At 62.9% G+C, this 11803-nt stretch overlaps 2 protein-coding genes across 2 annotated transcripts; both read left to right on the top strand.

Annotated features, from left to right (window-relative positions):
• CRYBA2 (crystallin beta A2) lies at positions 1 to 2361 on the top strand. The gene is made up of 4 exons (XM_074872303.1): positions 1 to 161; positions 577 to 718; positions 1753 to 1895; positions 2214 to 2361. The coding sequence occupies exons 1-4, from the start codon at positions 1 to 3 to the stop codon at positions 2359 to 2361; spliced, it is 594 nt and encodes a 197-aa protein (XP_074728404.1).
• Positions 2362 to 5635: 3274 nt separating this feature from the next.
• Positions 5636 to 11803, top strand: FEV (FEV transcription factor, ETS family member). The gene is made up of 5 exons (XM_074873973.1): positions 5636 to 5813; positions 6561 to 6617; positions 6825 to 7111; positions 7433 to 7703; positions 10152 to 11803. The coding sequence occupies exons 1-5, from the start codon at positions 5636 to 5638 to the stop codon at positions 10661 to 10663; spliced, it is 1305 nt and encodes a 434-aa protein (XP_074730074.1). The 3' UTR covers positions 10664 to 11803.

Below are 11803 nucleotides of genomic sequence, written 5' to 3' on the forward strand. Positions count from 1 at the left end.
ATGACCAGCAGCGAAGCCATGGACACCCTGGGGCAGTACAAGATCACGGTGTGGGAGGAGGAGAGCTTCCAGGGCAAGCGCTGCGAGTTCCTCATGGAGTGTCCCAGCATCATGGAGCGCGGCTTCCGCAAGATCCGCTCCATCAAGGTGGAGTCTGGCCCGTAAGTGCCCTGCCAGCCCCGCGGCCCCTTGGCACACCCCAAACCCGCTGCTCCCAGGGAACTGTCGGGAGCTGCCAGAGAGCCAGGACACCCGGGTCCTTCCTCGGCTCCAACACAGTCTCATCGTGTGACCTCCCTCCCTGTGCTCCTTGCGTGGTACCGCAGTTTCCCCATCCGCAAAGCAGGGAGACCCTGCCGAGCTGAGGCATGGGTCAGAGGCAACGGTGTGGCCCTGGGGAGAGGGGTCCCACTCTCAAAAGGGACGTTTGCTGCTAGCAAGGACCCCAACCTCCGTGACAGACCCACACCCTGCCAGGACGTCTCCGTCCCCTGCGCAGGAGGGAGAAGCTGGCCCTGGGCTGAGCCTGGGGGCTGCGCCGCACATCCCTGAGGGCTTTCCTCCTCTCCCCTCCAGCTGGGTGGGCTTCGAGTACCCTGAGTACCAGGGGCAGCAGTTTATTCTGGAGAAGGGTGACTATCCCCGGTGGGAGGCCTGGAGCGGGAACAGCGGCTACAGGACCGAGCACCTCCTCTCATTCCGACCCGTCAAGTGCGCGGTGAGTTACGGGGACATCACCACAGTGCACCCCGACAGTCCAGCATGGGGGGAGATGAGGGACAGACAGAAGGATGGAATAGGTGGGATATGGGATGGTGGGCTGAGGCACACATGGAAGTGCCGTAGGGTGGAGGGATGGCTGCACCAACTGGGTCCTGCCTCCCTGCAAGGGTCCTGGGATGCTCTTTAGGGCTAAAATTCAGCCTGAAACACCATCCCAGCTCCTTCTGCTTTGTGCATTGGAGAGCCACCTCCCAGGCTGGGGTCCATGGGCCTTGTCCCCCCACCCGGGATAACTGGGGATGGGGTGAGCAGGGGGGAGCTGGCAGGACCACAGGGATGATTGGGGTGCAGGGTCCATCCCCCTCCCGCCTGGGGTATCCGAGCCATGCCCAGGCAGATGCAGCCTCTATCGCTCCATCTGCAGAGACACTGGCGCTCGCAATAGCGGCACGTCTGCGCCTCCGAGCGGGGGGTCCCCCCCCAACTTTTAATAATCACCAGGCAGATATGCTTGGGCTTTAATAAAGGGGATGCGATAAGATCACTCCTTGCTGGCAGGACTGCTCCTCGGTGCAGATAGATGCTGTGGGGGCTGGGCACGGGGGACAGTGCCGCATTGCTCAGTGTCCCAGTGATTAACCCCTCGGTGCCCAGCACCCAGCAAAGCCCCACAGAGCAGGGGGGACCACTCTCAGCAGCCTGCCTTGCCCTGAAACCTTCCTGCAGCCACGGGGACTGCAAGGATGCTGAGGGCAGGAGCCTGTGTGGGTGCAGAGGATGTGGCCACTGCCACCCTCACTGGCTGCTGTGCATTGGGACCAGAGGAACATGAGAACAGCATCCTCTGGGCAGCCCTTGGGTGTCCTGGTGAGGGATGGCAGGCTGAAGGACATGCCCATGCCTTGCACCAAAGCTGACCGTGGTCCCAGTCCTCCCACTGTGCCTTGCTGTGTCTTCCTCTGATGCCACATCCCCTATTCCTGCCCAAGCCACCCCATCCTCGCTGACCCCAGCTCTCTCCCTTCACAGAACCACAACGACAGCAAAGTCATCCTCTACGAGGCTGAGAACTTCCAGGGGCACAAGTTTGAGCTGAGCGACGATTACCCCTCGCTGCAGGCCATGGGCTGGGGCAACAAGGAGGTGGCATCCATCAAAGTGAACGCCGGAGCGTGAGTCCTGCCGGCGGGGAGGGGGTGGTGGGAACCAAGAGTAGGGCTTCAGCGAGCACCTCCCTCCTGCATAGCCCCAGGGATGGGGAAAGGGGACCCCAAAAAGGAGGGGTGTCTGCCTGCTCCCCTTCCACCGATAATCCAAGCTGTGGGGTGTTTTCTGTCCCTCCCCTCCCGGGGCAAAGCAGAAGGGTGGGAAGGGATGGGATGGGATGGGATGGGATGGGATGGGATGGGATGGGATGGGATGGGATGGGATGGGATGGGATGGAAGGGGGCAATTTGGCCTGGGTCTCTGAGCCAGGGGTCTGCTTGCAGGTGGGTGGCATACCAGTACCCGGGATACAGGGGCTACCAGTACGTGCTGGAGCGGGACAGACAGAACGGCGAGTTCAAGAAGTACAATGAATACAGCAGCCAGGCCCACACCAACCAGATCCAATCCATCCGCCGCGTCCAGCACTGAGCAGGGGCAGGGCCGCATGCCCCGCAGCCTCTGGGCTGCTGTGCAATAGACCTCTATCTGGTAGCAAATAAAGGCATTTGTCAAAAAAAAAGGGTGCTCCTGCCTCTGCTCTGCTCCTCAGGGGGCTGCTAGGCCCGAGGCACCCCCTGTGGGGTGGGAGGCAGGGTGTCTGCCCCTACCCTGCTGCCCCCCAGCTCTCAGCAGCTGGAAGGGGTTTTCCATTCCCCAGGTGGTTTTGGATCCATGGTCACCACCACCCTGGGCTGAGCTCTCTGCATCTCACCTCTGGTCCATGCACAGCAAGTAGAGGGGACGAAGAATGTTTCCCACCCCCATGATGCTCCGGCTGGGGAAATGGGAATTTACTGCCCTTACTGGGCAAAGAAGGGGCTGGAGCCAGGAAGGGGCATCCAGGGTGCCCTGGGTCCTCCTCCCAGGCTCAGTGCCAGGGAAGGTGATTGCTACAAAGCCTGTGAACACGAGGTCCCCTCTCTCTGCACCCCGGTTTGGAAGAGAGAGAGGGTCCCTGCCTGCTGTGGGCCTGAGGAGGAGGAGAACTACTGGGGTCATCTGGGAGGGGGGGACTGCCACAGATGGGATGGCCACAGCTGGGGCAGGGTTGGGAGCACTGGCTTATAGAGGAGGCGTACAGGGTTATGTGGGGGTGTGGGGGACAGGGCAGGAGGTCCTCAGGCCAGTCTCCTGCAACTGGCAGGGGGCTCAGCTCACTGCTCCCAGCACCCTTAGGGTCCAGGTCCCCCCACCCCCAGCCTGGCCACGCCAGCACATCCGTGCCAGCATCCGGCTCCGGCTCTGCCCAGGCACACTAGGAGCCCCACCCAGCCTCCTCCTCCTCCAGCACCCTTTCCTGGCCTCCTCCTCCTCTTCCATCCTGCTGTGGCACCCCAAGCTGTACTGGGGTGCAGGCCTCCAGTCCTGAGGTGCTCCCCACACCTGGGACATCCCCTCTAAAGCCACAGGATGGTGGAAAGGTGCTGGGTGACTTGGATGCCTGGACCCCTGGATGCCCACCCTGCTACAAGCATGCCTGGCCTTGAGGCTGTGGGTGCCCCAGAAGGGTGCTGGGACACTAGGAAGGACTGGGCTGGGGGCCAGCATGTGCCCACCCTGCACCCAGGGCTGCACGGAGACCCCAGCCCTGGCGTGTGTGTGAGCGTGTGCACTGCACACGTGAGCTTGCACACGAGTGTGCACACAAGTGTACGCATTCACGCCCTGCATGTCCCCACTCCCTCTCCCCTTGCACCCCAACATGCGCCATGCAAAAGCCCCGGCACCTTGTGCGTCCCCATCCCGCAGGGCGTCCCTGCTGAGGGGTGCCCCCCAGCCCTCCCCTGTCCCCTCCGTGTCCCCGCTGGCCCCACCCCGCCACAGCCCCACAGCAGCCGGCCTCTCCCCCTGCACAAACACATTCCTGCACACCCGGCCGGGCTGCAGCCAGCCCAAGGCCACGTCAGCTCGGCTCTGCTCCACGCCGCCGGCACACAGGTGAAGTTGTCCTGGGCACCTGCTCACAGGGCTGCGATGGGGGGGGGGAGCTGTGGGGGTCACAGCAAAATGTGGGGTCTTTACTGCTCTGTCCTGGGGGAGTGTGGGGTGGAGAGCTGGGGGCGGGGGGCAGACTGCCTGCTTGCGGCCAGGGGGACCTGCTGCTGCTGCCAGCTGGGTGCTCCACGTGTCCAGGCCCTGTCCCCTGGAGCCCCACAGACCTGAACCCTCATCTCCCAGATCCCCCATGGACCCGAAGCCCCGTTCCCTGGCTCCCCCACAGACCTGGGGCCCTGTTCCCTGGACCTGCCCCCCCCCCCCCCCCCCCCCCCCCCCCCCTCGGCCCCTATCCTGTGGGTCTGTCCCAGCTCCCCCATGAACCTGGGGTCACAACTTTCAACTCCCCAAAGTTCCCTATGGGCACAGGGTTCCCCAGCCCCTGGGACCCCACACTCCCTGCCCCTCTGGACCCCTCAGCCCTCTCAGCCCCCCACTGTAAGCCCCCCACCACTGGCTTTCCCAGGGACCCATGAGTCTCCAAACCTTGTGCCCCTCACAACCCCCTATTCCCAGCTCCCACAGCCCTAACCCTGCTTCTCAGGCTGATCCCAAACTGATCCCCCGACCCTAGGCTGATGCAGGAGCCCTCAGCCCAGACCCTCCCACTCCCCCCCCCTCCATGCCCTCTGCCATGCAGGTTTGTTGGGGCAGGATCCTGGTCACTGGGGCTGCCAGGGGAGAGGGGCTCAGCGGGTCTGGCCCCCTCCCCAGCTCACCCTGTTGTCTCTGGGGCTTGTTTTCCGTTGCCTGCGTTTGTTCCTGTGACTCAGGCAGCGAAAGCAAGTCTGGGAGGCTGCAGAGCTGCTGCTGGGAGAGCTGCAATGGGCGGTGGGGCTCAGGGGGGCTGGGAAGGAGAGGGATGGGGGGAGCAGCCAGGGCTGTTGAGTTGTACGGAGATGGGACATCCTGTGATGGGGTTCAGGGTAGTACAGGGGACAAACTGGGGGAAGAGAAACTATTTAGGACTGTTACATCCAAATAGAATTGGTGGGGAATTGGTGGGGGAGTACTGTGGGCTCTGCTTGTGTGTCCCCCTGCCAGCATCTGCTCTCTGTCCCCGACAGAGATGGGCAGCAGGGGTGGAGCACCCGGAGCTCAGCTCAGCACCCATGGGACCCCCTGTTTCCTACACCCTTTGGACAGCCCCACCCGGGAGAAGCCACCAGCCCCTTTGGGCTGTGGCACCCCGAGGCACCCCAGCTGAGTGTTGCTACCTGTGGGCTGCAGCTCCTTATGCAGGGCACATTTCAGCTGTGGCATAAATAATATCCATGGGTCTGACATGACTGTATCGTGATTTCCATTGCATTCACGTCTTGTGATGACCACTTTCAAGAAATTTGGCTAAGTCCGGTGTGAGAGCTCATTCTTCAGACATCAATGAACCACCGCAAGAGAGGTCATGGGCTGATGGGCAGCTTGGCTGTACCGCATTGGACTCATGGAGCAGAGCTGGTGCCCGCTGCTGGCACGCTGCCTGCCTGCCTTGAGCTGTGGGGTGTTGGTAGAGGGTTCGCTCTTGGCTGGGGGGACAAAGCCTCTGCTGGCACCCCGCACCTGCATGTGGCAGCTGGAGCCATGGTTGATGGGGAAAAACCTGGCCAGATGTATCTTTTGGGATCCAAGATCACCCCAGACCCTTTCCCTGTTAGAAGTTTTTCCCCAAATTGCACTTTCGTCTTCACAACACCCAGGGCTGGTGGAGATGGGGCCATGCAGGTTCGGGTGGGTGTTGGGGGTCACCCAGCTTCTACAGCTCCTAATAAAGATGCATAAGAGATTGGGACAGGGCTGGGAACCCCAGGATGGTCACAGCTTAACCGTCCCCGAGGCAGGGACTGTCCAGAAGGGCACGGAGAAGCCAGGGAGGAGGCAGAGCTGTGGTACGTCCTGGTGCCACCGACCGCAGAAGATGCACTTCCCCACCCTGGAGCTCTGGGCACTGCAAAGGGATCACATCACTGCTGTCCCGGAGCTGGAGGGACATGGGGACCCAACCGACTCACCCCAGGGCTCTGGGACCTGCAAGGGGACCCCAGGACTGCGCTGGGGACCCCGGAGCTGGGGAAGGGGCAGGCACAGAGCCCCACGGGTGGCTCGGAGGGACGATGCCAACTCTGCGCGGTGAGGTGCCGGGCGGGCGGGGAGCGGGACGCTGAGGGGGGCGGTGGGAGGCCGGGCCCCGGCGGTCTCCAGGCAGTGTCCGAGCCCCGCTCCCGGCTGGGATGGCAGCGCCGTGTTTGCGAAGAGTTAAGGAGGCGGAAGAGGCAGGAAGCGGCCCGAGCCGCTCTCCATAGAAACCCGCGGCCGTGATTAAAGTCTGATGCGGGCCCGATAGAGGGGGGGGGGTGGGGGGGGGGGGGGGGGGGGGGGTGCGGGGAAGGGGCGGGGGGGGGGGCAGCGCCCGCTTTAATTACAGCGGAGGAAATTGCTGGAGCCGGGGCCCCGAGCCTCTGCGAGTTGCCTGGAAACTCCCCCCCCACCCCCCCGCCTCTCCCGGCCCCTGCCCGTCCCCTGCCCGTCCCGCTGCCATTTATTCGCCATCAGCTGCTCCCTGATAAAGTGGAATAATAATAATAATAATAGGGGCAGGAATATTAAAACATGCAGCCCGCGGGCCGCCCCCACAGCTGCCATGAGACACGGCGCCGGAGCGGTGCCACTGCTGCTCAACATGTACCTGCCAGGTACGGGCGGACCCCCCCGGCCGCTGCCCCGCCGCAGCGCCGTGCACCGCACAGCACCCGGCCCCCGCCCGCCCTGCCCCGCCGCTGCCCTGGGGCCCTTCTCTGCCCCGTCTCCGTCCAGCGCCCACCCTGTCTTCCCCTCTCCCTCCATCCATCCTCCCTTTCTGCCTTCCAGCCCCCCAACCACCCCTTCCTCCTTCCTTCCAGCTGCCCTCGCCGCCTTCCATGCCCACACAGCTGTCCTCCCTTCCATCCTTCATCCACCCACCGACCCCCCTTATCCTTCCATCCCTCCATCCACCTTTCTGTCCTTCCAACCCATCCTTCCACCCATCCTTCCCCTATGCTTCCATTCATCCATCCTTCCACCCACCCACTCGTCCCTCCGTCCCTACTTCTGTCCCCGCTACCGGCCATCCCTTCCACCTACCCTGGTCCCTTCCATCAGCCCATTCTTCCTCCACCTCACCCATTACCTGCCCTTCCTTCCACCTGTCAACCGCTCGCCCTTCTTTCCCTTCCTTCTTCTTATCCTTCCCTCCATCTACCCATCCAGCCTCCCTTCTGTCCTTCTGTCCATCCACCCATCTCTCTCTCCTTCCTTCCTTCCACCCCTCTCTCCATCTATCTCTCCTTTCCCCAGCCGTCTGCTCCCCAAACACCGACACTCGTCCTTCCTTCCACCTGCCGCTCCTGCTACCCATCCTTCCACCCCACCCGCCTCCTCTCCCTCTCCCCCTGCCCCGCAGTTCTCTCCCTCTCTCCCTCTCTCCTCCCTACCCCAGCCCGGGGGATTTTCTATTCCTATTTAAAAGCTTCCCCGGCTCGGTCGGAAATCGGATTTCCTTTTTCCTGGACGCGTTTCCTGGCTTCGCCGCGGCGGCGGGGCAGGCGAGGGGGAGAGGCCGGGGGCTGCGGGGAGGCTGCCCGCGGGTGGGCGCCGGGGGGTCGCGGTCCCGCCTGGCTCCAGCCCCCCCCTCCACCCCCACCCGCGCCCCTTTTTCCCCCCAGATCCAGTCGGGGAAACTTTGTTCAAAGACGGGAAGAGCCAGGCGTGGGGGTCTCTCAGCCCCGGCGTGCAGAAAGGTAAGAGCACGGCTGCCCCTTCCCCGGCCCCGCTCCCCCCGCCCCGCCCGCCGCGGGGACCCCCCCGGGGCACAGGCATCCCCCGCCGCCCCGCAGCCATCGGGGACCCCTTCCCGTCCGTGTGCGGGGCACTGCCCACGCGGGACACGGCCACGGCGGAGCCCCGCTCCCTGCTGCTGTGGGCGGGTCGGGCTGGGAGCATCCCGCCGCCAAAACCCACGGGGAGAACGGTCGAGCCCCGACGGCCGGGACCGGCCGTCCCGTTGCAGCGGAGAGGAGTGGGCTGCCCAGCGCCCCGGACCGCTTCGGACCCTCGCAGCGGGGCGGGGCGGGTGCGGGGTCCCAGCTCGGTCCCCCAGGTGCTCCGGGGACATTCGACGGGGAGGGAGCTGCCAGCCAGTCCGGGAGGTGTGGGGGGATAATCCGGGCTCGGGGGACCCGTTCTTGGGAGCGGGGGAATGAGGTGCGATCGCACCCGGGAGGGACTTGCCGGTGAGGGGCTGGGGTTGGCTGGGAGATGATGGATCCCCGGGAGCCGGACCCATCCGTCCAGGGAAAGCCGTCCAGGGGTTCTGGGGATCGACCAAGGGCTGGCCAGGGAGCAGCCTAGAGCCTGCTGGGGAGCACAGCAGCACTGGTCATCAGGTGGCCAGGGAGCCAGCGCTGTGGTGCTTGGGCCACGTAGCTTGCCTGTCTGGCAAGGAGACAGGCCAGGGAGTGCTCTGAGCGGGAAAAGGGGAGCTCTGGTTTAGGGGAGCGAGGGGGGCAAAGCCGGACTGGCGGGGGCCCTTTTGCCTCTGCACTGCGGACTCTGCCCCAGCCGTACTCTGCACACTGCGCTGCAGTGAGAAGGACCTTTTTGGATCCCTGGAGGTTCCCTCGGGGAGCTGCCGGGCGCTGCAGCACAGCACCCTGCGGCAGGCAGGATTGAGCCTCGCTGCCCCACCCAGCAGCACCCCTCAACACCACCCTGCCCTGCTTGCGTGGGGTGGGGCACCTCGTGGGTGAGGGATAGCGGGAGCCCGGGGTGGGGGCTACAGGGACAGAGAAGAGGGAAGATCTCTAGAGAGGAGAGATCCCCCACCTCGGTCCCAGGATGGGGGATTTGGAAATACAATACCTTGGAAAGACCTGGGCTCGGCTGCCTGAATCGGGACATCTGAGGGGGGGTTTGGTGAATGGGGATGGATGAGGAAAGGCTGTTCCCTGCTTCTTCCAGAGCAAGAATGGGGCAGGGGGGGCACCAAATGAAATAGGTGGGTATGAAAAAATCAGGACAAGGTGGTTCTTTGTGGGAAACACAGCTGAGCCATGGGACTGCCTGCTGCAGCGGTCATGGGTGCTAAACCTCTATATGGGATCCAAGAACCCTTAGACAAAATAGTGGCAGAAAAGCACAGAGAGGAGGATGAAATGCAAAGATGCTTCTTCTGCTGAGGGAAGAGCCTGTGCTGCAAGGGCCAGGGTCAGGAGCAGGGATGTGCAGGGGATGCTGCTTGGGAGAGAGTGGGGGGTGTCTGGGTAAGTGCAGGGCAGCTCTGCAGGGTGGCTGGGTCCCAGGAGTGGGGCTATTCGTCACCCTGAGGTCCAGAGACCCTCTCCTCTCGTGACCTCTGGCCAGACTCAGTGGAGCCTGTCTGTGTGCCTCAGCATGGGCATGTCCAGGTGTGCCAGGCTCCTGTGTGTGCACAGTCTGGCACAGGGGCATCCTGGGCACCCCCAAGGGTTCTCCTCAGTATCAGCTGTGGGTGCAATGGCCGTGGCTCAGAGAGGACAGTTTTCCTGTGGAAGTAAGGAACATTGGTACCTGATTCAAAGCCACAGCAGGTACTGTCCTGGTCTCTCCTTCCCCTATACCGGCCTGCGCCTGCCAGGGGTGCAGGTCAGAGCAGTGTTGCACCCTGACTTCAGCTCATCATGGAGACATCCTTGCAGGGCACAGTGCCCCTAGAGGTGGGTAAGGGCTGTGCTGTGACACCAGCCCAGTTTCAAGCAGAGGTGGCAGTGGGGAATACTGGTGCTGGGACGAATCTAGTGCTGCCAAGATACCTCCTTCTTGGGGCTGCAGATGAAAGAACTAGGCGAGATACCCACAGTAAAGCAAATGAGCAAGTGTGTGAATGAGGGCGGGAGGGATGTGGGGACCCTGGATCCAGACCCACCGCAGCCTCCATTGACCTCTGAGCACTCCTACTCCTGTCCAGAGATGCAGAGGCATCCTCCCCTCCTCTTGCTTGGGGGGCAGGATGGGGATAAGGATGCTGCAAAGGAGATAAGACCTCGTTACTATCTTCTGTGTCTCTAGAGCGAAGATGCAATGAGGTGCATCTGAAACCTGGGTCCAGGAGGGGGCAACATAGCAGAGGGTTGAGGACACCGGGGCACATCCTGCCCCACTCCTTGTGTCCTGAGAGGGAACTTTAACTTCTGCGGGGCTTGGCCTTGCAGGCAGCGGGCAGATCCAGCTGTGGCAGTTCCTGCTGGAGCTGCTCTCAGACCGGGCCAACCTGAACTGCATCGCCTGGGAAGGCACGAACGGGGAGTTCAAGCTGATCGACCCTGATGAGGTGGCGCGGCGCTGGGGCGAGCGGAAGAGCAAACCCAACATGAATTATGACAAGCTGAGCCGGGCACTGCGCTACTACTACGACAAGAACATCATGACCAAGGTCCACGGCAAGCGCTACGCCTACAAGTTCGACTTCCACGGGCTGGCGCAGGTGTGCCAGCCGGCCGCCCCCGATCACACCCTCTACAAATTTCAGGGCAACCTGGCCCCGCTGCCCTTCTCAGGCATCTCCAAACTCAACCTCATGACCTCGGGGGTGACACCAGCCGGCTTCTCCTACTGGCCTGGCTCTAGCCCGTCCCTCTACCCCGGGCACGGGCTCCAGCCCTCTGCCCCGTTCAGCGCCATGGCAGCCTCCCACCTCAACAACATGAACAATCATTACCATTAGGGGCTCGGCCACGCCAAGCAGAGCTCCTCATCCCCGGCAGCGTGGGGCTGGGAAGCTCAGCAGGGAGGGATGGGGGGGTGGGATTGTGCCCTGCTCTCAGTTGCCCCCTTCTAGATTTGGAAAGTGGCATGGGGGGCAAAGGGTGCTTGCAGGGTAGGTGGGTTGGGTCCCTGATGTGGGTGGCTGGAGGAGAGAAGCCATCTAAATTTAGGGTGAGGAGGCATCCGTGATCCTGGGAACAGACATTAATAGCTAAAGCAGGGTGTGAATGGAAGAAAAAAACATGGGCTCTCCTCCTTGCAGGGACTGTGCCCCCCTTTTCCTTTGCAACATGCTGCCCACCCCATGAACGTCTTTAGCTCTGCCCCCAGCCTGTGCCTGCCCTCCCCTCTCCCTGCAGAGAGGAGTCGGGAGCTGGGGCCCCAGGGCAACTGTGTCCATGGGTGAGGGTCCCCCTGGGAGGGGCAAGGAAATGGGACTCTCCTTGCTCTTCCTTGGTCCCCTACCTTTGCCTCCAAAGCCTTCCTTTCCTCCATTCCTCCTACACCTCCTGTCGATGGTGGCTTCCTCCAGACCTCAGGAGAAGCTTTGGTCTGGAGAGGAGATTCTCTTCATGGGTTAACTCCTGCCCTGGGCAGGGCTCTGGGGTTGGAGGTACCAGGGGCAGATGTGGGGGGCACTGCCAACCCTCAGGGCAAGGACAGAACCCGGAGGCAGCAGAGCCTGGTCCCCACAGCTCTGCCCTCTTCCCAGTGCCCAAGGACCACACCACAGAAGGGGAGAGTCCCTGACATCCTGCACATGAGCCCGTGTCCTGCTGGTCACTTCCAAGTTTAATGCTCCAGTTTTACTGTGGCTTTAGCCCCTCACATACAGGGCTTGGTGGGACACCCTCCATGGGTGGGGACATCCCCAGGGACAAGGCTGACTGGGAGGTTGAGCAGGAGGAGGGATGACAGCAGGGCTGGGAATCCCAGGCACTGAGGGGCAGCCCTGAGTCTCTTTGCCTGGGTCCAAGGAGGTGTCCCCATCCTCCAGAGCAGGACTTTGGCCCAGTGGATGAAGAAGAGCTGGGCATGCTGGGCTCTGCGCTGGCTGGGGGGAGGGATTGGTCTTCAATAAAACAGAGAGGTGCTGTGA

This window comes from Strix uralensis, chromosome 6, assembly GCF_047716275.1.
Source record: "Strix uralensis isolate ZFMK-TIS-50842 chromosome 6, bStrUra1, whole genome shotgun sequence".
NCBI classification, from domain to species: domain Eukaryota; kingdom Metazoa; phylum Chordata; class Aves; order Strigiformes; family Strigidae; genus Strix; species Strix uralensis.

Bases quoted from the DNA above. Each gene is read 5' to 3' on its own strand.
- CRYBA2 (XM_074872303.1), top strand. From the start codon at position 1: ATGACCAGCAGCGAAGCCATGGACACCCTGGGGCAGTACAAGATCACG. The intron at 162-576 runs GTAAGTGCCCTG...TCTCCCCTCCAG, and splicing joins ATCAAGGTGGAGTCTGGCCC to CTGGGTGGGCTTCGAGTACC. The intron at 719-1,752 runs GTGAGTTACGGG...CTCCCTTCACAG, and splicing joins TCCGACCCGTCAAGTGCGCG to AACCACAACGACAGCAAAGT.
- FEV (XM_074873973.1), top strand. From the start codon at position 5,636: ATGGGGCCATGCAGGTTCGGGTGGGTGTTGGGGGTCACCCAGCTTCTA. The intron at 5,814-6,560 runs GTACGTCCTGGT...CCGCCCCCACAG, and splicing joins AGGGAGGAGGCAGAGCTGTG to CTGCCATGAGACACGGCGCC. The intron at 7,704-10,151 runs GTAAGAGCACGG...TTGGCCTTGCAG, and splicing joins CAGCCCCGGCGTGCAGAAAG to GCAGCGGGCAGATCCAGCTG.